This window comes from Scyliorhinus canicula, chromosome 17 (assembly GCF_902713615.1).
Source record: "Scyliorhinus canicula chromosome 17, sScyCan1.1, whole genome shotgun sequence".
Taxonomy (NCBI): Eukaryota; Metazoa; Chordata; class Chondrichthyes; order Carcharhiniformes; family Scyliorhinidae; genus Scyliorhinus; species Scyliorhinus canicula.
Window position 1 is genome coordinate 49,927,766 of NC_052162.1, and position 25,425 is coordinate 49,953,190.

At 50.4% G+C, this 25,425-nt stretch overlaps 1 protein-coding gene across 1 annotated transcript in view; it reads right to left on the bottom strand.

Annotated features, from left to right (window-relative positions):
• Positions 1–25,425, bottom strand: part of tex11 (testis expressed 11) — a 304,551-nt gene that overhangs the window by 217,593 nt on the left and 61,533 nt on the right. Inside the window, 2 exon segments of the mRNA XM_038775694.1 lie at positions 3,853–3,933; positions 4,836–4,955. Of these exon segments, the coding sequence (XP_038631622.1) occupies positions 3,853–3,933; positions 4,836–4,955 (201 nt within the window).

A 25,425-nucleotide genomic window follows, 5' to 3' on the forward strand; every position in this document is an offset into this window, starting at 1 on the left:
GGGGGGGAGAGGGGGCGAGCCGGAGGGTGGGGGGGGGGAGAGGGGGCGAGCCAGAGGGTGTTGGGGGGGAGAGGGGGCGAGCCGGAGGGTGTGGGGGGGAGAGGGGGCGAGCCGGAGGGTGTGGGGGGGGGGGGAGGGGGCGAGCCGGAGGGTGTGTGGGGGGGGGGGGGGGAGAGGGGGCGAGCCGGAGTGTGTGGGGGGGAGAGGGGTCTAGTTGGAGGATGTGGGGGGAGAGGGGGCGAGCCGGAGGATGTGGGGGGAGAGGGGGCGAGCCGGAGGATGTGGGGGGAGAGGGGGCGAGCCGGAGGGTGTGGAGGGAGAGGGGGTGAGCCGGAGGGTGTGGGGGGGGGAGAGGGTGCGAGCCGGAGGGTGGGGGGGGGGGGGGAAAGAGGGGGCGAGCCGGAGGGTGTGAGGGGGAGAGAGGTCTAGTTGGAGGATGTGGGGGGAGAGGGGGCGAGCCGGAGGATGTGGGGGGAGAGGGGGCGTGCCGGAGGATGTGGGGGGAGAGGGGGCGAGCCGGAGGGTGTTAGGGGGGAGAGGGGGCGAGCCGGAGGGTGTGGGGGGAGAGGGGGCGAGCTGGACGCTGTGGGGGAGAGCAGGAGGGTGTGGGGGGAGAGGGGGCGAGCCGGAGGGTGTGGAGGGAGAGGGGGCGAGGGTGTGGGGGGGAGAGGGTGCGAGCCGGAGGGTGAGGGGGGGGGGGGGGGAGAGGGGCGAGCCGGAGGGTGTGAGGGGGAGAGGGGTCTAGTTGGAGGATGTGGGGGAGAAGGGGCGAGCCGGAGGATGTGGGGGGAGAGGGGGCGAGCCGGAGGATGTGGGGGGAGAGGGGGCGAGCGGAGGATGTGGGGGGAGAGGGGGCGAGCGGAGGGTGGGGGGGAGAGGGGGCGAGCCGGAGGGTGGGGGGGGGGGAGAGGGGGCGAGCCAGAGGGTGTTGGGGGGGAGAGGGGGCGAGCCGGAGGGTGTGGGGGGGAGAGGGGGCGAGCCGGAGGGTGTGGGGGGGGGGGGAGAGGGGGCGAGCCGGAGGGTGTGGGGGGGGGGGGGGGAGAGGGGCGAGCCGGAGTGTGTGGGGGGGAGAGGGGTCTAGTTGGAGGATGTGGGGGGAGAGGGGGCGAGCCGGAGGATGTGGGGGGAGAGGGGCGAGCCGGAGGATGTGGGGGGAGAGGGGGCGAGCCGGAGGGTGTGGGGGGAGAGGGGGCGAGCCGGAGGGTGTGGGGGGAGAGAGGGGGCGAGCCGGAGGGTGGGAGAGGGGGCGAGCAGGAGGGTGTTGGGGGGGAGAGGGGGCAAGTCGGAGGGTGTGGGGGGAGAGGGGTCTAGTTGGAGGATGTGGGGGGAGAGGGAGCAAGCCGGAGGAAAAAAAAGAAATTGACACTGCCGGCTGCTCTCTCCCTCCAATCAGAAACATTAAAACTTAAAAGTTGGATTGGAGGGAGAGAGCAGCGGGCAGTGTCAATTTCAGCGGCCGGCTGATTTCAGTGAGAGCAGCTTCCTTCTCCGGGTCAAAGTGAGCCGGCCGCTGAAATTTTAATTGGATCCACGATGGGGGTTTTAAATTTATTTAAAAATCTATGCTAGCGCTTCCCATTGTGAGTCTACGGGGGTCTGACCTCTCCCCCCGCCCCCCCGTACACTCACAATGGGAAGCGCATGCATAGATTTTTAAATAAATTTAAAACCCCCATCATGGATATCCGCGGCTCGGTTACAACGCGGGTGGCTGTCTTGGACCCCAACACCCGCGTTATAAAGGGGGACTACTGTACAACCGGTCCATAGTAGATGCCATTTCCCTGGCCCTACACTCATCCCTTGAGCATCTCAACAAAAAAACTCCTATTCATTGACTACAGCTCCGCCATCAACACCATAATCCCAGCCAAGCTCGTATCAAAACGCCAAAACCGACTTCCTCAACCATAGATCACAACCAGTAAGCATAAACACCTCCTCCACGATAGTCCTCAATACCGTGGCCCCGCAAGACTGCATACTTAGCCCCCTACTATACTCCCTATATACACACACAACTCTATGGCAAAAATTGGCTCCAAATCCATTTACAAATTTGCTGATGACACAACCGTAGTCGGTCAAATCTCAAACAACGATGAGTCAGAATACAGGAGGAAGCTAGAGAACCTCGTGGTATCGTGACAATCGCTCCCTCAACGTCAGCAAAACTAAGGAGTTGGTCATTAAATTCAGGAAGTAAAGTATTGGACACACCACTGCCTGCATCAATGGTTCCAAGGTGGAGATGATTGACAGCTTCAAATTCTTAGGTGTGCACATCACCGACAATGTAACTTGGTCCACCCACGATGATGCTACGACTAAGAAAACATAACAGTGTCTATACTTCCTCAGGAAACAAAGGAAATTCAGCATGTCCACATTGACTCTTACCAATTTTTACAGATGCACCAGAGAACGCATGCAATCTGGCTGCATCAAAGACCCCTCCCACTTGGGTTATTCTCTCTTCCAACTTCTTCCATCAGGCAGGAGATACAAAAGTCTGAGAACACGCGCTAACAGGTTCAAAAACAGCTTCTTTCCCACTGTTGCCAGATTCCTGAATGACCCTCTTATGGACTGAACTGATCTCTTCACACATCTTCTCTACTGAGTAGTACCCCTTATGCCCATGTATTTATATATGTCCCATGTTTTTTCATTAAGGAATGAACTGCCTGGAATGTATGCAGAACAATACTTTTCACTGTACCTCGGTTCACATGACAATAAATCAAATCCATTTTCGGCACTGAAATTGTGCATGGAGTGCACCCTCCAGCAAACACAATCTTCCATCAAAGACTGCTGAATAATGATCAAAAGCAGGGACTCTAGGAAATTTGTCACCTCTACATCCAAGAGACATCAAGGTCAACTGTACCACTCCACGTAATTTTAGGATTTGCACATGGGCCACTTAAGTTTGTAAAGTTAAGGACCACAGCATGTGATGCATTACTGCATAAAGCCATCTGGAGAACTCACTTCACAATAATTTCCGTATTATCTAGGAACGACTGTTTAGAAAGGGATTAATGCTGGAACAAAAATTGTATCAAATGAAGGCCAGAGACAGAGAGATCAATAACCAGAGAACTAGATTTAAAGTAAGCGGTATAAGGGTTCAAAAGGAGTTGAAGAGAAATCTTTTCATCCAGATGGCGCTAGGAGTCGGAACTCATTGCCTTAATGGGTGGCAAATGCAGAAACCCCAGTAGAAGTACTCAGATAAGCACTTGAGTGCTGTAACTTACAAAGAGCTGGAAAAGGTGATTAAACTGGATAGTTCTTCTCCAACCCTCAAAGATACAATGGGTCAAATGGCCTACTTCTTTCATGAGATAAATAGGATGTTTTCTGTTAATCGCTGTCACATTGGCCAGTTTGCAAGACCATTGGATGTTATAGTAGCAACTTTCCTTCATACTTATTAGGTATTTGCAAAGTGTGGTCTCTTATTCGTGCTTTGACAGATTGATGTTAGGTGTACGTACAGAAGGATCAGTAACTCCAGTATATATCGGTTATTATCTGTAAAGACGTCTGCTTAAGACACATATCACTATTCCAAGAAACACATATTAGCTTTGGGTTCAATATCCCAAAGTGAACTTAGCAAACAGAATATGTTGCCTCCTGACGACATTAGAATTTTCTGAATTATTTCATTTCAGATGTGTTTGGTTTTGTGTTGGTGATAACGATACCTCAATATTGAATCAAACATAAATCCTGAGGCTTGCTAAACTCAATCCAAGCTCCACTGGAAATTCAGCAGCGCAAAAATGACATTTGACAGTGACCATAACCAGTACATAAATGTTAAACACATTAACAAACCTCTTTGGGCATTCTGAGTAGCATATCTTTACAGCGTTGGATATAAGTCACTGCATTCTTGTGATCACACTGAGCCACAGCCTAACAACGGAGAGAGAAAAATCAATAGATTGCATGAACAAAATTAGAATATTGACCACAATAATACTGGGTAGAATGTTGTGCCACCCTTGGGGATGGGTTTGGTTGCAGGGCACAATTAATCAGGTGGGAGGTTTACAGTTGGGCACCCCACCACCTTCCCAATTCTGCCCCGATCAAGTTGAAGGTTGGAAGACCCATGTATGTCCTTCCTGTTCTGTGGATTTTCTTCCTGTCCTGTCACCAATCCAAGCCCTTAAGCGATTGACGAAAGCCTAGTTAAAGGCCCGTCGCTGCTAATATTAATTCAGGAACGTGTTCTGAGAAAGGTCAATAACTTGAAATGTTAACTCTGATTCTCGCTAAGCACCTGCTGACTATTTCCAGATTTTTATCTTTCTTTCAGATTTCCAGCATCTGCTTTGTCATACATTTTGAGGAGATATTCGTTGCCTCAAGCTCCGGTTATTTCCCCAGCAGATATTCCACCAGAAATCTTTGATGCTGACCTGTTCAAAGGAACTAAATGAATGAGTGACAAGTAAGGCAGTCCAAGAGGGGCTTGGTGCCGTCTTGAGACTGATCATTAGCCGCAAATGTTGTTGGTTACCAATGACTGTTGCAAGAGTAGTTGCGTCATGACACCACGAGAACACTGCCAGCCTAACTCTCATGTTGAACGGTTTTCAGGCACATTGCAACTGCACCACCATATTCTTTTCATAGCTTAGAGCACCCTAGACTGATCAGGGACCATAACTGCTTGTTTGATATTACTTCCAAAGAAGCTACCAATCATTTCTGTAAGCCCTGCTAAACGCCCCCAGGAACGAATACGGTGACAATTCCTACATAAAATAACTCAAAATGGCAGAAAATTATTTTGTAAATAATGCACATACTGATTCTGCCTGATAGGAGTGAATTTTGAAGAGGTCCTTTTCCACATCACTCTTAAGAGCATGTACATCTGAGCGGCCATCGTGTCCAGCAATAAGCCTTGCATACAACATTTCCAAACTCTGCGGCGGGGTGGGGGGATGGAAAATTGAAAATGTTTATCATCTCTCTATTGGGTAATTTAAATCTTTATTAAGCAATGTAATACAGAAATTTTAAACAAGTTCTCAGACGATGATAGCAACATAAAATTTCCATTCATATGCGTGTTTACACACCACTCGTACGTCATTTTTACCAAACTAGGGCACTTCTTCGGGTGACTTTAACCATAACAAACAGTAAAATCAATCAGATTGAAACAAACAGTGCAAATGAAGGAGAGAGAAGAGGTAGAACAGATAGAGTGAATGTGGGCTAGAGAGCCGGATACTGGCTGGGCTGACGGGGGAGGAGGAGGAAGGCTGACGGGGGAGGAGGAGGAAGGCTGATGGGGGAGGAGGAGGAAGGCTGACGGGGGGGGAGGAGGAAGGTTGACGGGGGGGGGGGGGGGGAGGCTGACGGGGGGGGGGGAGGAGGAAGGATGACGGGGGAGGGGAGGAGGAAGGATGACGGGGGAGGAGGAGGAAGGATGACGGGGGAGGAGGAGGAAGGATGACGGGGGAGGAGGAGGAAGGATGACGGGGAGGAGGAGGAAGGATGACGGGGGAGGAGGAGGAAGGATGACGGGGGAGGAGGAGGAAGGCTGACGGGGGAGGAGGAGGAAAGCTGACGGGGGAGGAGGAGGAAGGCTGACGGGGGAGGAGGAGGAAGGCTGACGGGGGAGGAGGAGGAAGGCTGACGGGGGAGGAGGAGGAAGGCTGACGGGGGAGGAGGAGGAAGGCTGACGGGGGAGGAGGAGGAAGGCTGACGGGGGAGGAGGAGGAAGGCTGACGGGGGAGGAGGAGGAAGGCTGACGGGGGAGGAGGAGGAAGGCTGACGGGGGAGGAGGAGGAAGGCTGACGGGGGAGGAGGAGGAAGGCTGACGGGGAGGAGGAGGAAGGATGACGGGGAGGAGGAGGAAGGCTGACGGGGGAGGAGGAGGAAGGCTGACGGGGGAGGAGGAGGAAGGCTGTCGGGGGAGGAGGAGGAAGGCTAACGGGGGAGGAGGAGGAAGGCTGACGGGGAGGAGGAGGAAGGCTGACGGGGGAGGAGGAGGATGGATGACGGGAGAAGAGGAGGAAGGATGACGGGAGAGGAGGAGGAAGGATGACCGGGGGGGGGGGGGGAAACAGGCCAAGTTTCCGGGGTGACCCAACCACACCTCTCCCACCCCCCACCTCTTCCCCCCCCCCCCCCCCCCCCGCCCCACCCCACCCAACCCAACCACACCTCCTGGCAGCCGCCTGGGATGGGAGTGAACCGACCAACAGGCTGAGGAGGAGGTGGTGCCAAGGCATGCGGCCTCATATGGTCCAGCAGCGCCTGTCATTCTCGGACCTGCCGGATCGGGCATGCCATTGCAGACTCCGGCTAAGCAGTACAATACATCTGCCAAATGATGGCACACATGGCACTTCAGGGATATGGTGGCGGACACCCGTTACTGGTGACTGTCTAGGTAACAGTCGCCCTTAACGGTTACACGACGGGCTACATCCAGGCACCGAATGGGGACCTGTCCGAGATCTTATACCTCAGCACACAGGTGCATCTGCTCCGTCACAGAGGCCCTTTATGCCCTCAATACATCCATTTCAATGTGGACCGAGCACACCAGGCTGCCCGGGCTTCGGTGTTCATCATCATCTCCGGGATGCCCCGGATCTAGGGGGTGATTGACATGCATGTCCGCCTATGGGCACCTGCAGATGACAGGCCACTCTACACATACCGAAAGGAGTACCACCCGATGAATGTGCAGCTGATATGTGACCATCCGCTACACATCATTCACTTCTGTGCCCAATACCCATGCTGTGTGCATGACACCTTCTTCCTGGCACACACAAATATTCCTGACATGTTCGAGATCCTGTGGGTGTGGGCCCTGGGTTGGCAGTACAGCTGGTCTGGTCCATGGGATGGAGGATGATGATAACCCGCTCTGTGATGAGCTCTGGTGCTCCGCATCGTATGCCAATGTCTGATTCCTACCCATGGTAGCACTTGGTTGTCCATCTGGGTGAACTCTGCGTGTGAGCTGGCCATTCCATCGCACGGTCCTATCGGTGGCGTCCGCCCAATCCCACACCCACTCTGGCTTATCCAGACCAGCCCACTCCTCACACCCATCAAACAGAGAACCGAGGAAGGTTACAACAATGGTAACAGGTGTTTAATGCGACCAATTATTTACAGATTTGTGCCCTAGCCTCTATAACAAAATGGTGCAATGCACCCATGCCAACTTAACTGGTGTCTACCTTTCTGGCCTTATGGGCCCTAATGCTACGTCTAGGTGGTTCCCCAGATGATACAGCAGGAGGGTAGGTGGCCTGCTGCGATTCCTGCCCTGCCTCCTCGTTGGTGAGCGTTTTCTGAGGAAACTGGGTCTGGATGGGCCCATCTGCTGCTCGGGTGGCGTGCCGCTCTGCTCTGACCACCAGATGCACGAGGGACAGGGGTGGGGTGGGGGTGGGGGAAGGAGACGAGGTGCTGTGGCGTTCCGGCACCACCCCTGCGTGAGTCATCAGCACAGGCCCCATCACGCCCTCCTCCCTCGGGGCTCCTGATAGCCCGCAAACTACTCCATGGGATAGAGGTACAAGCAGAGCTATCCTTGGAGGCTCCCCCGCCACCTGCCATTGCCAGTCCTGGATGCCCACTCTGGTCTCGGACAGGGTCTGCACGCTCGCGGACATGGGGCACGGGAAGTGGACCATCTCAGTCTGGGATTTTGCCACATTACTCTGCAACTGTGCCACCATTTTCTGGGTTTGTGTCGCATAAGCCAGTGACTGCGCCATCTCCCTCTGGGACGTGGGCCACCTCCCTGTGTCTGCCCCACGCCAGCCAGCAGTAGGGCAATGCCGCCGACGTTCACAGCCATGGCCTGCTGTGACTGGGCCACGTTCAAAAGCGCCGTTGCAATGTCCAGGTGGCTCTGGCGCATGATTGCCTGTGAGACAGCAGCCCTGTCCTGCGCCTTGGCCAGCACCTGCACAGAATGCCTCAGACCTTAGACATGCCGATCCATAGTCACAAACTTCGTTCCCAATGCAGACGCCAACCGTGATGTTGGCTTGGGTGGTACGCATTGTCGGCACCACCTCCTGCTGCTGCACGCGGTTGAACTCCTCGAACTGCAGCTGCAGGTACTGGATTCTCGTCGACAACCCCACATGTAGTCCTTGGTTCTGCGACTGCCTCTCCACTACAGATGGGACAGTCCATTCCAGAAGCCCGAAACCCGTCAGGACGGCAGCTAGTTCCTGGGGTAGGTCTGCCCTCCGACCGTATGCCCCTTTGGGTGTTTCAACTCCACCTACTGTACTGGATCAGTTGTGTGGTTCGCACCAGAGTGTCCCAAAAGCTCTTCACTAAAGTGGCCAACCGAGGCGAGTGTCTCTGGGATGATGGTGGGTGTTGGATACAGCCATGAAGGGAAATCTGTGTCATCATCTGATTCGAGCTCCGGCGGAGGGCTTGTGTCCGAGCTGCTACCCCCAACAAGGCTCGGCTCATTTGGGGGGGGGGGGGGGTGTGTTATACCGGTCATGGGAAACCGCAACTAAGCAGGCCGCAGATTTGGTGGAAAGGTGCTTAATCGTGCCTGCTTACAGTTTTGCGCCTTGACCCCTACCTCTAACCCATGTGTGGAACCCATGCCAGTTTTAATGTTATTAACTTTACCTTACGTGGCCTTCTGCTCCTTCTAGGTGTGACCCCAGACAGAACATTAGACATGGAATCGGCCAGCTGCATATCTCACCACCTGACCGGAGTCGTCTTTGGTGGCGTATTCCGAAGGGCCTGGATCTGGATGGGCCCAGCCAACATTCGGGTGTCAAAGGTGACAAGGTGCCACACAGTTCTGCCTGCTGCCCATCAGATGCGCCAGTGGAGGGGATTCTGAAGCACTGTATTCCAGCAGCTCCCCTGTGGAATTCACCGGCACATGCCCCATCACTTCCCTCTCTTGGGGTGCTCGATTGCCCCAGACTACCCCATGGGACAGAGGCGAGGCCAGAGTAAGCTCCGGAAGCTCCACCATCACATGCCGCTGCCTGTCCTGGAGACCCACACTCGTCTGAATCAGAGTCTCAATGCCCGCAGCCATTAAGCACGAAGAATGGGAAATGTCCATTAGCGAGTGAGACATGTCCTTCACTGCCTTCATCATGCATCTCTTGCACTGTGCCACGTCCCGCTGGAACCATGCCAAATCCCTCTGTGCCTGACCCAGGTCAGTCAGCGCCTGGCCCTCTTACCGCCCTCAGCCATGACCCTTTGTGATTGGATCAAGCTCTAGAGCGTCGCAGCAATGTCCATGTGGACCAATACATGGCTGCCTGCGACTGGGCTTCCCTGCCCGAGCCTCAGCCATCTCCTGCAAATGTGCCCCAAGCGTTGGACATCTTCACCTATGATTGTGACTTTTTCACATAAGGTTCCCACTGCAGTCACCACCCATTCAGTGTTGTGTCTGGATACCACGCATTGACGTCAGTCTCCTGCTCCTGCAGTCAGTTGGACTCCTCCAACTGCACCTGCAGACGCTGGAAGCCGACTTCCTGTAAACCCTGGCTCTGTGTCTGCATCACTACCAGAAACACACCTGTCCAGACTACGGCTGTTTCCCGAGATCAGGCAGGCCTCTGACTGCCCGCTCCCTCAGGTCTCCCTACCTCTATCTGATGTGCTGCTGCGTATGTGACATGCGCACCAGGTAACCCAAGAGCCTCTTCACTAATGTGACTCAGAAGTGATTGTATCTGTATTGTTGGAGGGAGCAGGTGAATGCAGTGCCGAGAAGTCAGTGATGTGCTGGCGTTGTGGCTGCAGGCAACTGAGCCCATGTAGGGCATCTTCACCTGTTGGTGACCCTGCAAGACAAAAGACCAGACAAATGGTGCAATCTCAGGTAGGGATGGTCTGGGAGACAGGGCTGACTCACTTGCAATAACATCACTTTGCACTAGGTGCTTACTGGTTGTCACATTCCGACCTCCGCCTGGGATGTATTCCTCTTTTCCACTCCCCAGCCATCTCCTTCACCCTCTGCTTGGTGGGGGCGAGTCCTGAGGTCCGGCTCGTCCCATCCAGTCTTCGCCACTCCTGGCAATTATGGGCCGTCTATGGGCACACAAAGGACATGGTGAGATGCATGGGGGCGAATTATGGCGCCGGGGAGGTATCGCCTGTAGTTGGTGGCTTATGTGTGTACGGCAACTGGCCAAAGAGGACAATCCAGGTGTTGGGGTTTGGTGCAGGATGGGATGCGAGAGGGATGCAGATAGGTTTTGATTGGGTTTTGGGGGGGGGGGGGGGGGGGGGGGGTGGGGGGGGGGGGGAGAGGAGAGGATTGAGGGGCGAGAGCGTTGCCAGTGACACAGAGCTGGTGACTCACTCAACCTGACATAAGGTCATTCATCTTTTTGCGACACTGCCAGTCCACCTGGAGGCGCCCACAGCACTCACCACCTTTGCCACCTCCGCCCAGGCCCGGTTTATATCCACAGTTGGTACCTGCTGCCCACCCGGCAGAAGAGGGTGTCCTGCCTCTCCTCCACCGCATCCAGTCCAGTTAACATCCATGAACCTCAGGGTAGCTCATCGTGGAGCCATCTTCTTGGCTGAAATGAGAGTGTGTGGGGAATGGAGAGTTTATAAGCAGCTCCAGCACGTCAAACTCTCCAGCGTCAGCGTATCTCTTGCCAGAAGGAATGAGAATTGCTTTAGATTCACGTGGGCAGAGTACTGGCCCATTAGCAGGTCTTAAATTGCTCCGGACTGGCGCCCCCAACGGGAACGGGAAACCCACGGAATTCAGTCCCAGCATCAACACTTGTTTATCTCAGAGAATCTCATCCCATGATTCACTTATCCTCTTTAAATCATCTTCACAGCTTGCATTCCCATCTAGTTTTGTACGGTCAGCAAACTTACATTCTGTTCTCAAATCTGTTGGAGGACATTTAGGACACATATATTCTGCTATGTTCTCCTTGGAAGGAAACACATTGGAGGAGTCGGATAGCAGATTCTCACAACATCTGGTTCCTGGGCTGCGACTTTACAACGAATCAAGGAAAAAATGGATTTGAGAGAAAAATGTTCAGGGCTCAGACTGTCCCTACACCTTGAATGGGAAGACGTCATATTGACATTTGCTCTGTAGTCTTCTTCAGTTTTGTACATTCTGGGGAAACGTGAAAGTTTTGGCTTGAAAAATAAAGTATTTTCTTTACTTTTTTTAAATAACTTTAGAGTACCCAAGTCATTTTTTTTTTCAATTAAGGGGCAATTTAGCATGGCTAATCTACCTACCCAGCACATCTTTGGATTGTGGGGGTGAAACCCACGCAAACATAGGGAAAATGAAAAATAATTTTCAACTACTATGAAGAATTTCCTTTAGTCAAGGGGGGGGGGGGGGGGGGGGGAGAGAAAGAGAGAGAGAGAGAGAGGAGAGAGAGAGAGAGAGAGAGAGGAGGCAGAAAGCAAGAAACTACAGGGCAGTTGCCTTAACATCTGTCGTAGGGAAAATGTTGGAAGCTGTTATTAATGTTATGGCAGGGCATTTAGAAAAAATTGAGGCAATTAAGCAGAATCAACATGGTTTTGTGGAAGGGAAATCATGTTTATTCAATTTATTTATCTCTGAAGGAATGTGCTGTGGATAAATGGGATCCAGTTGATGCACTAGTCTGAGATTCCCAGAACGCATTTGAAAAGGGGTCATACAAACTGTTATTGCAGAAAATAAACGCTCATCGTGTCGGGGGGGTAATATATTTGCATGGGAGATTGGCTAGGTAACAGGAAGCATAGACTCCGTGTAAATGGGTCTTTTTCTGGTAGGCAGGGTGTAACGACGGCATGCCACAGGGATCAGTGCTGGGGCCTCAACAATTTACAATCTACTTGGAGAAAGGGTTTGAAGGAACGGTTGCCAAATTTGCTGATGACACTAAAACAGGTAGGAAAGTAAACTGAAGAGGACACAAGTAGGATACAAAGGCATATAGATAGGTTAAGTGAGTGGACAAATGGACTATAACATGGGCAAATTGAAATTGTCAATTTTGCCTTGAAGAATGAAAAATAAGCATATTAGGTCAAGATCGCAGACCTCGGAAATGCAAAGGGATCTGGATCTCCTCGTGCATGAATCAAGAAGGTTAGAACGCAGATACGGCAAGTTATTAGGAAAGCCAATAGAATATTGTTTATTACAAGAGGAATTGAATCTCAAAGTAGGGAGTTTTTGCTTTAGTTGTATGTGACACTGATGAAACCACAGCTGGACGAGTGTATAAAGTATGGGTGTCCTTCTCCAACTATCATGACACCCTGGGCTTATGCACGGTCAATTCCAGCCGCACTTGACCTGGAATCACAACACAGGTGAAATTAGTTTTTATATGACTTCCGGTGGCGGCGATGTTCGGGTGAGCCGCACATTCGGTGGGCTCTCACTCCGGCCGGCTGGAACAGCTGTTTCCCCGCGATAGCGGGACTACGGAGGCGGCAGAAAGGCTGCCTGGAACAGAGGAGGAGAGCGGGCTGCAGATGATGTAAGTGTGGGAGGCCAGCAGGTGAGGAAGAAGGAGAGAGAGAGAGAAGGAGGAAGCTGACCTGCAGGGTAAGATGGCGGACCCACGGACCTTCCTTCCTCCAGGACAAAGGGAAAAAAAAGTTTGGAGTTGCTGAGGAGGGACAGCTTGGACCCACTTCAGATGCCCAGGAGGTAAAATTGAAGGAGCTGGGCGAAGGAAAGCGGCAGCGGAGGCGCTGAGGAGCGGGCTGCGGCACATGGAACAGCGGGATTCCAGAAGGCAGAAGAAGAAGGAGAAAAAGGGACAGAGACAAGGACCGGAAGAAAATTACCTGGGACCTAAGATGGCGGACACACGGAACCCGGACTCAGCAATCCAGCTGGCGCTGGATAACATGCTCCAGGTAATGAAGTCCAGTTTTGAAGCGCTGAAGCGGGACAGCTTGGACCCAATCCAGAAAGCGGTGGATCAGCTGAACCAGAGGCTGGACGCCCAGGATGTTAAAGTTAAGGAGCTGGGAGAGGCGGTGGAGGAGCAGGCGGATGCGCAAACGGTTGCAGCGCTAGAAGTTGACGGCCTGAAAGAGCGGCAGACAAGACTGCTGGACAGAGTGGAGGAGCTGGAGAATAGAGTCCGCAGGAACAATCTGAGGATGGTCGGCCTCCCGGAGGGGGCGGAGGGAGCTGATGCTGCAGCGTTTGTAGCAGACCTGCTGAAGCAGCTGATGGGGGCCGAAGCCTTTCCGCGACCGCTGGAGCTGGAGGGGGCACACAGGGTGCAGGCAAGGCAGGGGCGGCTGGGCGGACCCCCCCGCCCGATGGTGATTAGGTTCCACAGGTTCATGGACAAGGAGCGGGTGCTACAGTGGGCAAAGAGCGCCAGGAGCAGCACGTGGAATAACAGTGTTCTCCGCATCTATCAGGACCTAAGCCAGGAGGTGGCTCGGCGGCGAGCAGCCTTTAAGAATGTCAAGGAGGTGCTGTTCAAGAAGCACGTGAAGTTTGGTCTGCTGTTCCCAGCTCGGCTATGGGTTACGCACCAGGGTCAACACCACTACTTTTCCGAGCCCGAAGAAGCGATGGATTTTGTGAGGGACCTGGGGCTGGTCCCGAAAGGAGGCCCCAAGGACGCGAGTTAGGGCCCGAGGATTTCTGTGGGGAGGAACGCCGAATGTGCCTGGACTGCTGCTCAACGGTTTGCTGGGCCAATGGGGCCAAGCGGAACATTTGAGACTCTTTCCTTTGTTCATGGACATTTATGTGCTTTTTCTCTTTTTTCTATGTTTTCTCCCTTTTTTTTTTCTGTTTGGGCTTTTTGTGCAGCTCGCGGAAGACACTGGAGCCGGCTTGCCCCAGTGGGTGGGGAGGAGGGCGGGGAAACAAGGGGAATGGGACAGGAAGGCGCCGGAGTGTTGAGTCACCGGGCTAGCAGATTGGCTAGTCAAGGAAGTCAGATGGGGGGGGAAGCTACAGCCAGTAGATGGCAGGGGTGGGGGTATCGGGGGATGGGGTTAGGGGAGGGGGGGGTTGTTCTGCTGACGGGAGAGGGACTTGAAATAGGCACTGGAAAGGAGGTCGAGGGTGGAGGCAGCTATAGGGCGGGCCAGGAAGGGCGCGACGCACGGGTCAGGGGCTGACCCGAGAAAGGCTATGGCTGACCGGCGGGGTGGGGGGGGGGGGGGGGGTGGGATGTGCCCCCCGACCAGGCTGATCACCTGGAACGTCAAGGGACTGAATGGGCCGGTTAAGAGGGCGCGGGTGTTCGCGCACTTGCGGGCCCTGAGGGCGGACGTAATTATGTTGCAGGAGACACATCTGAAAGTGTCAGACCAGACCAGGCTAAGGAAGGGCTGGATTAGCCAGGTCTTCCACTCGGACTTGGACTCGAAGTCCAGAGGGGTGGCAATCATGATCAACAAGCGCGTGCAATTTGAGGCAGAGGGCATATCCGCAGACAGGGGGGGCAGATACCTGATGGTACGGGGCAGGCTGGAGGGGAGAAGAGTGGTGCTGGTGAATATATATGCCCCGAACTGGGATGACGTGGACTTCATTAAAAGAGTGCTGGGGAAGATCCCGGACTTGGATTCTCGCAGGCTAATAATGGGAGGGGACTTTAACATGGTCCTTGACCCGACTTTGGATCGGTCGTGTCCCAGAACGGGTAGACTCTCAGCAATGGCAAGGGAGCTGAAAGGGTTTATGGAGCAAATGGGGGCAGTGGACCCCTGGAGAGAGGGACAGCCAACAGGAAGGGGCTACTCGTTTTACTCGCACGTCCACAAAGTATATTCCAGGATAGATTTCTTTGTGCTAAGCAGGGACTGTAGGGGGAAGGTAAAGAACACGGAATACTCAGCAATTACCATTTCAGACCATGCCCCGCATTGGGTGGACCTGCAGTTCGGGGGAGCGAGTTATCAACGCCCGCAATGGAGGCTAGATGTGGGACTGCTGTCGGAGGAGGGGATCTGCGAGAGGCTTCGGAAATGTATAAAAAATTACCTGCAGGTGAATGACACTGGGGAGGTCTCAGCGGCGACCGTGTGGGAGGCGCTAAAGGCAGTAGTGCGGGGGGAGCTGATTTCAATTGGGGCCCATAGAGCCAAGGCAGACCGGGCAGAGATGGATAGATTGGTCAGGGAAATGGGCCGGATAGATGAAGAGCACGCGGAGTCCCCGGGGGAGGTTTTACTCAGGGAGAGGCAGAGGCTACAGGCGGAACTGGGGGCACTATCCACGAGCAGGGCAGTGGAACAGCTTAGGAAGGCGAGGGGAGTGGTGTACGAGTATGGGGAAAAGGCTAGCAGACTGTTAGCGCAGCAACTTAGGAGGAGGGAGGCGGCCAGGGAAATAGGCAGAGTGAGGGACGAGGGGGGGCACAAAGTGGAGGATCCGGCAGAATTGAATAAGGTATTCCGGGACTTCTATCGTAAGCTGTATACTTCGGAGCCGCCAGAAGAACCGGAGGGGATGAAAAGGTTTCTGGATGGGTTAACATTCCCAACAGTTGGGGGGGGGGGGCGAGTGGAAGAGCTGGGGGCCCCGATTAGAGTAGAGGAGGTATTGGGGGGCCTAAAGGCCATGCAGTCGGGGAAGTCCCCGGGGCCGGATGGATACCCAGTAGAGTTTTATAGGAAGTTCTCGGAGCTGGTGGGCCCGGTCTTGGCGAGGGTTTTCAATGAGGCAAGGGAGAGGGACCCTGCCGCCGACGATGTCACAAGCCACCATATCTCTGATATTAAAGCGGGGTAAAGACCCGGAGGTGTGCGGGTCCTACAGGCCAATCTCCCTGATTAATGTAGATGCCAAGCTCCTGGCAAAGGTACTGGCGGGTAGAATGGAGGACTGTGTACCGGAGGTGATTGGGGAGGATCAAACGGGGTTCGTGAAAGGTAGGCAGCTGGCGGCCAATCTGAGGAGATTGCTCAATGTGATAATGATGCCCCCGGCGGGTAGAGAGGTGGAGGTAGTGGTGGCTATGGACGCCGAGAAGGCCTTTGACCGGGTGGAGTGGGAATATCTATGGGAGGTGCTCGGACGGTTTGGGTTCGGGGAGGGATTGGTGGATTGGATCAAATTATTATATCAGGCCCCGAGGGCCAGCATCAGGACCAACAGAGAAGTGTCGGAGTACTTTAGGTTGTACCGAGGGACCAGGCAGGGCTGCCCGCTCTCCCCGCTGCTGTTTGCGCTGGCCATAGAGCCGCTGGCGATTGCGCTGAGAGCCGCAGAGGGTTGGAAGGGGATGGTGAGGGGCGGGGTTGAACACTTTGTGCAGACGACCTGCTCCTGTACGTGTCGGACCCAGTGGCCGGGATGGGAACTATACTAGGAATGCTGAGGGAGTTCGGCCAGTTCTCAGGATACAAATTAAATACGGTCAAGAGTGAAATGTTTGTGGTACAGGCAAGGGGCCAGGAGAACAGATTGAGAGGGCTACCGTTTAGGTTAGTTGAGGAAAATTTCCGGTATTTGGGAATCCAGGTGGCACGAGACAGGGGCAGGCAGCATAAGTTAAATTTGGCCAGGGTGGTGGAGCAAATGAAGGGAGAGTTTCGGAGATGGGATGCACTCCCGCTGTCGCTGGCAGGGAGGGTGCAGACTGTAAAGATGACAATCCTCCCTCGATTTTTGTTTATTTTTCAGTGCCTCCCGATCTTTATCCCACAGTCCTTCTTCAAAAGAGTTAACGGGCTGATCATGAGCTTTGTCTGGGCGGGAAAGTCTCCGCGGGTGAAGAAGGCGATGTTGGAGAGGAACCGCAGCGAGGGGGGGCTGGCGTTGCAGAGTCTGGTCAATTATTACTGGGCGGCCAACATCGCTATGATAAGGAAGTGGATGGTGGGTACGGGGTCTATTTGGGAGCGGGTGGAGGCGGCTTCGTGCAGGGGCTCCAGTTTGGAAGCCCTGGTCACGGCTCCTCTACCGCCGGCCAAGTACACCACCAGCCCGGTAGTGGTGGCGACCCTGCGGATATGGGGCCAGTGGAGGAGGCATGTGGGGGAGATGGGGGCGTCTGTCTGGGCGCCAATCTGCGACAACCATCGGTTTGCCCCCGGCAGTATGGATGGGGGGTTCCGAGTATGGCGGCGAGCAGGGGCGGGAAGGGAGCTTCGCGAGTTTGAGGAGCTTGGAGGAGAAATTTGGGTTGGTAAGGGGAAATGATTTTAGATACCTACAGTTGCGGGACTTTGTTTGTAGACAGGTCCCATCTTTCCCGCGCCTCCCGCCAATGGGGATCCAAGACAGAATAGTCTCTGGGAGGGACGAAGGGGAGGGTAGAGTCTCGGGTATTTATAAGGTGCTCATGAGGGAGGAAGGGTCCCAGACAGAGGAACTGAAACTTAAATGGGAGGAGGAGCTAGGCGGGGAAATGGAGGATGGGCTGTGGGCAGAGGCCCTGAGTAGGGTAAACTCGACCGCGACATGTGCTAGGCTCGGGCTGATCCAATTTAAGGTCGTTCACCGGGCCCATATGACGGTGGCTCGGATGAGCAAATTTTTCGGGATAGAGGACAAATGCGCTAGGTGCGCGGGAGGACCAGCGAACCATGTGCACATGTTTTGGGCATGCCCTGAGCTGAGGGGGTACTGGGAGGGATTTGCGGGGGTCATGTCCCAGGTGCTAAAAACAAGGGTGGTGATGAGTCCAGGGGTGGCAATTTTTGGGGTTTCGGAAGACCCGGGCGTCCAGGGGGAGAAAGCGGCCGATGTGCTGGCCTTTGCTTCCCTGATAGCCCGGCGACGAATATTATTGGCGTGGAGGGACTCAAAGCCCCCGAAGACTGAGTGGTGGCTTGCGGACATGTCAAGTTTCCTGGGGATGGAAAAAATTAAGTTCGCCTTGAGGGGATCTGTGCAGGGGTTCACCCGAAGGTGGCAACCATTTATTGACTTCTTTGCGGGAGAGTGAGCGTCAGCAGGGGGGTGGGGGGGGTAGAGTAGAGTAGGAGGGAAAATATGGCGGGTAGTACGGGTGGGAGGAGAGCGGGCTTGTGCAATACGATACGATGGAAGTATTGAAAGTACGTGGATGTTTGCACATTTTTGCCTTTTTTGCTTCCTTTCTGATGATGTCTGTAACTGTTTATAAAGCCAAAAACTACCTCAATAAAATTGTTTATTAAAAAAAAAGAAATTAGTTTTTATATTAATACACGTGGCTTTGGTTAAGTTAAATTGACTACAGTCACCAGGTTTGTCAAATTTAAATACAAGTACCTTTTATTACAAATAGTAATTATAATTGAATAAGCAAAAAATACAACTGGCTGTCTACTGTTGGATTCCCAACACACCACATTCTAATCCGTCCACCCTCTACACACACACAGGACAAACAACAGAGAAAGAAAAGTTGGAGAGGCAAGAGAAATAATCAAATAAAAGGATAAAGGATCTTTGATTCAGATGGATATCTTCCAGTTAGTTTTTAGCTCAAGGTTAGGCCTTCAGCTGGGTGCTTTATTTTCCTTCAAGATCTTCACTGCAGACACAAGCAGGGAGCCAGCAGCAGTGAGGGGGGAGAAACACATATACTCCTCCTGATACACACACTGTCCTGTCCAGCACTCTTCTGCATAAAGGCACATTCCGATTACGGGACTACGGCCAAAATATTAAAATAATAAATGGGAACAAAGGAAATAAACAGGACATACTCTTATAAAAGGATGTAAATGCTTCAGAAGCAGTTCAGAGAAGGCTTACTAGACTAATACCTAGATCAGGCAGGTTGACATAAAAAGAAACATTGCTGTATCCACTAAGTTTACAAGCCTAAGAGATGACTCGAGTGAAACATACAAGGTCCTGAGGTGTCTTGACAGGGTGGATGTGGAGAGGACGTTGCCTCCTGAGGAAGAATCTAGAATGAGGGGTCACTGTTTGAAAATAAGGAGACAGCCATTTAAGACAAGGATGAGGAAAATTATTTTCTTTCAGAGGGTAGTCTTCAGAATTCTCTTCCTATGAAGGAGATGGAAATAGATTCCTTGAACATTTTTAAGCCAGAGGTAGACAGATGTTTGATAAACAAAGGTTATTTGGGATAGTTGAGATAGAATAGAATCTCTAGTGGAGAAGGAGCCCATTCGGCACATCGAATCTGCATCGGCCCTTGGAAAGAACACCCTACTTAAGCTCACACCTTCACCCTATCCCCGTAACCCAGTAACCCCATCTACCTTTTATACACTAAGGGACAATTTACCATGGTTAATCCACCTAGCCTGCAGATCTTTGGATTGTGGGAGGAAACCGGAGCACCCAGAGGAAACCCACGCAGACACGGGATGAAAGTGCAAACTCCAAACAGTCACCCGAGATAGGAATTGAACCCAGGGTCCCTGGAGTTGAGGCAGCAATGCTAACCACTGTGCCACCCAGACATGACCTTACTGAGCGGCTAAATGGGCACAAGGGACCAAGTAGCCTGCTCCTATTTCAGGATTTGTATTTTCGACATGAACAAATCTGGTAGATGAAAATAGGAAGAAAGAACATTCTGAAGACTTTGCAGGATATGAAAAAAGGAAGTCTTTAACTATTTGGATATGCATTTCACTTAAGTTGGTAGTAGCATCATTTCCAGGTTTGCTTCAGCATGAGGCTACTCATTGGCAGACAATGGGATCGTTCAGTTAGCATGTAAAGGTAGGATTACACCATCATGAACAATGTAATAAACCCCCAGACCTATATGTATATGAAGTTCCTGCATAGTACTCTTCAGTAGCAGTTCTGCAGTTTGGGCATCTGCTTCTTTACTGAAAGAAGATTTGAGTGCATTCATGACATGATGAGATCAAGCAGTGACCTGCAGCTTACATTCATACACATTAATAAGCTCCGAATAGGGCAGCACGGTGGCACACTGGGTAGCACTGCTGCCTCACGGCGCCTAGGTCCCAGGTTCGATCCTGGCTCTGGGTCACTGTCTGTGTGGAGTTTGCACATTATCCGTGTTTGTGTGGGTTTCACCCCCACAACCCAAAGGTGGATTGGACATGCTAAATTGCCCCTTAATTGGAAAAAAAATTAATTGGGTACTGTAAATTTATTTTTAAAAACTAATAAGCTCTGAAATTCCTTTACTAATTTGATCCAACTTGCAGCTGAGCATCTTGTTCACCCCGATTGCAATTGTTGGTGCCTGTCATCAATTAACTCAATGGATTAAGTAGACAAATTCACCCTCTTCAATAAAAAGGTGATTTTCCTCCAAAGAAACAACAAAAGGATTGACAGGGAGATCAAAGAGTGGAATAAGATCTGGATCAAATCTGCAGCAGTTTAGTTGGGTTTGGCAATTATGCCATTTCTTTCCCTTCGATGTCATTCACTGAGCGGAGTAGGCCTTTGGCATGTACATATCCAGTTCCTTGTCTCCACTTCCAAGTTACCACCTCTAAAGCCCATTGTTTTCTCTAATCACATGTGTAAAATACCTGTTTTCCACTGAGAGGGGAATTTGCATTGCATCATTTCTCTGGACGTCTGTCTCAACTGTTTTCTTTGAGTTTCTTTTTTTAAATCTTAATTTTCCTTCTTAACACATACATACACATGCAAGTCTCCTCGAACATCCATTATTTACAAGTTTCTTGCCTTTAAAAAAAGTTCAGTTATTCTATTCTTTTGACCAATGTAATACCTCAATATTTCACACTTTCCTACGTTATTGTCCATCTGCCATCTTGTTGCCCACTTCCTTACCTGTCTCTATATCTTTGAGCCTCTGTGTCGTCCCCAGCTTTTCTCTAGCTTTGTTATCATCGGCAAAATTTAATACATTACTCTCCGTCTCTTCATTCAACTAAGTCGGCAATATAGATTGAGGTCTCAGCACCACTTCTCCTGCCAAATCACCTTTCCTGATTTTGGTGTCGGCTGATGGAGAATCCGACCATATGTCTCTGCTTCCTATCTGTTAACCAATCCTGTACCCATACCAATACATTGCCTCTAATGCCATGTGAACTTATTTAGCAAATAACCTTTTCTGTGGTATCTTATCGAAAGCCTTTTGGAAGTCTAGTTTTAATACATCTACTGGTTCCCCTTTATCAACCTTATTAGTTACATCAACTCCAGTAAATTTGTCACACACAATGTACCTTTAGTAAAACCATGTTAACTTATTCTAATCGTACTATGTCTAAGTGCAAATTAACACTTCCTTAATAATAGATTACACGACCTTTCCAACCAATGGTGTTAAACTATCTATTCTGTCATTCCGTCTTTCCTCCTGCTATGCTTCTTTTCTTCTTGGTCTTTTCTGTGGCTCTTTTCCAATTATGGCAATTAGTGAATTTGCCCTTCTTTCTGTGTTATCTATGTCCTAATGCTTCGAGTCGCCAGGTATCAAATGATACCACCACAAGTTTCGACCGGCTATCGATCAAAGAGCCAAACACCAGTTAGTTAGTTCACGGTCAAGAGTACTTATTTACACACAATTAGTCATGCAACATAAACACACTAGTTAACTACATCTATCAATTAAGACAACCTGTACTTAACTTCAGGCACCCGGCTTAGGTCAGAAAACAGTGGTCGCTGTTCAATTCCGAATCTCTCGGGTTCGAAGGAGTAACTGCTGCTCAGCTGGGCTCATCCGTCTGGTAGCGGGCATTGAACTTGGACTCGCTTCTGGTGTTGCTGCAATTGGCGATGGCCGTGACCGGGGTACCAAGGCCAAGAGAGAGCGAACATATGGCAAACTCTTCTTCTTATGCGCTCTTTTGGGCAGTCCTCCCTGATCACTCCGTTTGATTCCTTAGCCAATAGGTGGGCGGGGATCTGGATGGCTGGGCGTGTCCCAAGCGGTCGCCGTTGTTTGCATTTCCCTTGAACAGGGAGTGGCGACGAAATGTCTGGGACTGTCCCGGTTGCTTGAGTACCAGTCCTTTGTTTTGGTGAAGATGGGCCACCAAATGTTAATCGGCCCCATTAAAATGCTAATTGGACGGAGTTTCGATACCGTCTGGACTTTTTGCTGACAAAAATGCATTTCAGGCTCTCAGCCTGCCTGAGTCTTGGCTTGTCCATTTTACCCGCCAGGCTTTGCGAGTTTCTCTGTACCTAGTTGGAAATGGCCATCCAAGATGGCTACACTCCCCCTCTTCTCTTTAAAAGAATATTTGCCGACTTCCAAACTAAGGGGACCGTTCCTGAATCCAATGAATTCTGAAAAAACAAGTGTATCCACTATCTCTGCAGGCTACCTTGTTTACAACCTGGGTGTAGGCTAACAGGCCCCGAGGCTGTGTTGCAGTTTAGTCCCTCAGGCTTTTCCTATAATTTTTCTCTATCGACATTAATTTCCTAACTTTATTTTAGCTCTAGTTTGCTGTCCATCACTCTATTGTTACCAAAAGCGCAGTCCTGTGCTATTACTTTGTTGTTTCCCATTTAATCTCCTTCCCTCCCCCCCCCCTCCCCCCCCGACATTATTCAGTTCAAAGCCCTCGCTACCGTCCTAGTCATACAACGTGCCAAAACACATGTCCAACATGGTTCAGGTGAAGAAAATTCCATTGGTCCAGCTCCCATTTTCCCCAGTACTGGTGTCTGCATCCCATAAATCAAAATCCATTTTTCCCACAGCATTCTGAGCCACGTATTAATTTCTTTAATCCTATTTCCCATATGCCAATTTTCTCGTGGCTCAGGTAATAATTATTACCTTTGAGATATGCTTTTCAATTTACCCTATAGCTGCTTATGCACCCCTGCAGAACCTCCTTCCTTGTTCTGTCTATATTGTTGGCACCCATGTAGACTATGGCAACAGGATCCTCCCTATCTCACTGTAAGACAGAAAATACAAACATGGGGAAAAGGGTAGCTTATTCAAACTGGAAGGTGTTGAAATGAAGTCCAACAAGGATCAGAGCCAAGTCTATTATTTAAAATTTAAACTAACATATTTAGACTTTGGAATCAAAAATACAATTTCTAAATTTGTGGAAGACACCAAATTCAGGAAGAAAGACAAGACTGAGGAAGATAAATTAAAAGGTAACATGAATAAACTTGCAGTATGGCTATATAAATGATAAATTAATTTCAGCACTGACAAGTGTAAGGTATTACATTTCAGCAAACAAAATTAAATTGTGTCATTTTGTGTTATAATGATTGTAGAGATCAATAACTTCTTGAAAGAAACAAATCTTCCAACGACCAAAGGAAATTATCAAAAGACAAGATTTCACCTTTTAAGACTTTTACCATTACAGACCACATAAAATTGAAAAGATCAAATACCTCTTAACAGGCAACTAGCACACAGACTTAAAAAGGTACTTTTGCATTGACCAATTAGCTCAATCGAAATAGCATATGCAATGTTTTTATGTTATACCATGCTTCTGGCAGATCGGCATATAAGTAGGAATACAGAATTAAGTTCAGTTCCCCTGAATGCGAGGTCTAAATTTTCGCGGTCTCTTCAAAATTGTTCCAGTCAGACTAAGTATTCCCAAACAGACTTTTCCAGCAAGGTCCATCTCAGTAACTACTTGTTCTTTAAAGCTAAAATAGTCTCATCAATACTGTCCATAAAATCTTAAGACATAGGAGCAGAAGGCGGCCATTTGGTCCATCGAGTCTGCTCTGCCATTCAATCATGGCTAATATTTTTCTCATCCCTATTCTCCTGCCTTCTCTCCATAACCCTTAATCCCCTTGTTAATCAAGAACCTATCTATCTCTGTCGTAAAGATGCTCAATCATTTGGCCTCCAGCCTTCTGCAGCAAAGAGATTCACCAATTCACCACCCGCTGGCTGAAGAAATTCCTCCTCATCTGATTTAAAGGATTATCCCTTCAGTCTGAGGCTGTGCCCTTGGGTTCACGTTTTTCCGATGAGTGGAAACATCCTCACCACGTCCACTCTATCGAGGCTTCTCAGTATCCTGTAGATTTCAATAAGATCGCCCCATATCCTTCTCCAACCAGAGTCCTCAGCCACTCCTCATATGACAAGTTCTTAATTCCAGGGATCATTCTTCTTAACTTCCTTTCGACCCTTGCCAAAGTCAGCACATCCTTCCTTAGATACGGGACCCACAATTGCTCACAATACTCCAAATAGTGTCTTACCAGAGCCTTATACAGCCTCAGCAGTACATCCCTGCTCTTATATTCTAGCCCTTTCGACTTGAATGCTAACATTGCACTTACCTTCCTAACTACCGACGGAACATGCAAGTTAACCTTAAGGGAATTTTGAACTGGGAACCCCAAGTCCCTTTGTGCTTCTGATTTCCTGAGCCGTTTGCCATTTAGAACACAGTCTATGCTTCCATTATTCCTACTAAAGTGCATAACCTCACACTTTTCCACATTGTATTCCATCTGACACTTCTTTGACCACTCTCCTAGCTTGTCAAGTCTTTCTGCAGCACCCCTGCTTCCTCAATACTACCTGCCCCTCTACATTTCTATTTCAACGGAAAACCATATTTTCCAAACATTCTGCTTAGTTGTAACTGCTAAAACAATTCACCCTGCTCTTCACAACAGCTGCATTTATCCTCCGCAGCAATAATTTATTTGTCTTTCTATGTCTGTCTTCAAAAAGCAGCTATCCCAATTCTTCTTGCGAGAACTGCCACTTGATTGTTAATAGGTTTTGGTTTGTTTCCTGGTGACAGCCAGATCACAGAAGCCTGTCTCGGGGCAGTTAGTTTAATCAATATCCCCACATTAAGAGAATTCTATTTCACCTTGAACAAAAGGAGATCATTTTCAATAAAGTTTTATAAAGTCCCTCTTGGGTAGAGGAACAAAGATATCTAAGAGCACAAATTTCCATGTCACTAAACAGAGCGACACCAGATAACAAGGCGATAAAAATTGAAACCAAGCGCTAGGAATCATACCAAGAGGGGTAGAGTCAAAATGTAGATAAGTTATACTAAATTTGTATTAACTCTTGGTTAGGATATACATGACCGTGCTGGTTGCAACATAGTAAAAAGACTTTAAAGGCACTGGACAGGGTGAATAAACAATTTACAAGGATGAGACCAGAAATGTGAGGTTATGACAATCAAGAAAAGATCTACCAGCTGCATTTTCTTTCCCTCTTGAAAAGAGAAGGCGGCGGGATGACCTAATAGAGTTCTTTGAAATTATGAAAAGTTATGATAAAGTGGATAGATTTTTTTCCATTTCTGGGGAATGGGCAATAATAGCCCAGGAAATCAAATCAGGAATTCATAAAAAATTTTATAGTGGCGAGAAAGTGGAACTCATTAACAGACTGTGGTTGAAGTTAATAGTACAAATGAATTTCAAGGGCAGTTAGACAAGCATGTGGATGGAAGAGGGTTATGCTGACACAGATGTAGAATAGGAGGAAGCCCGACTGG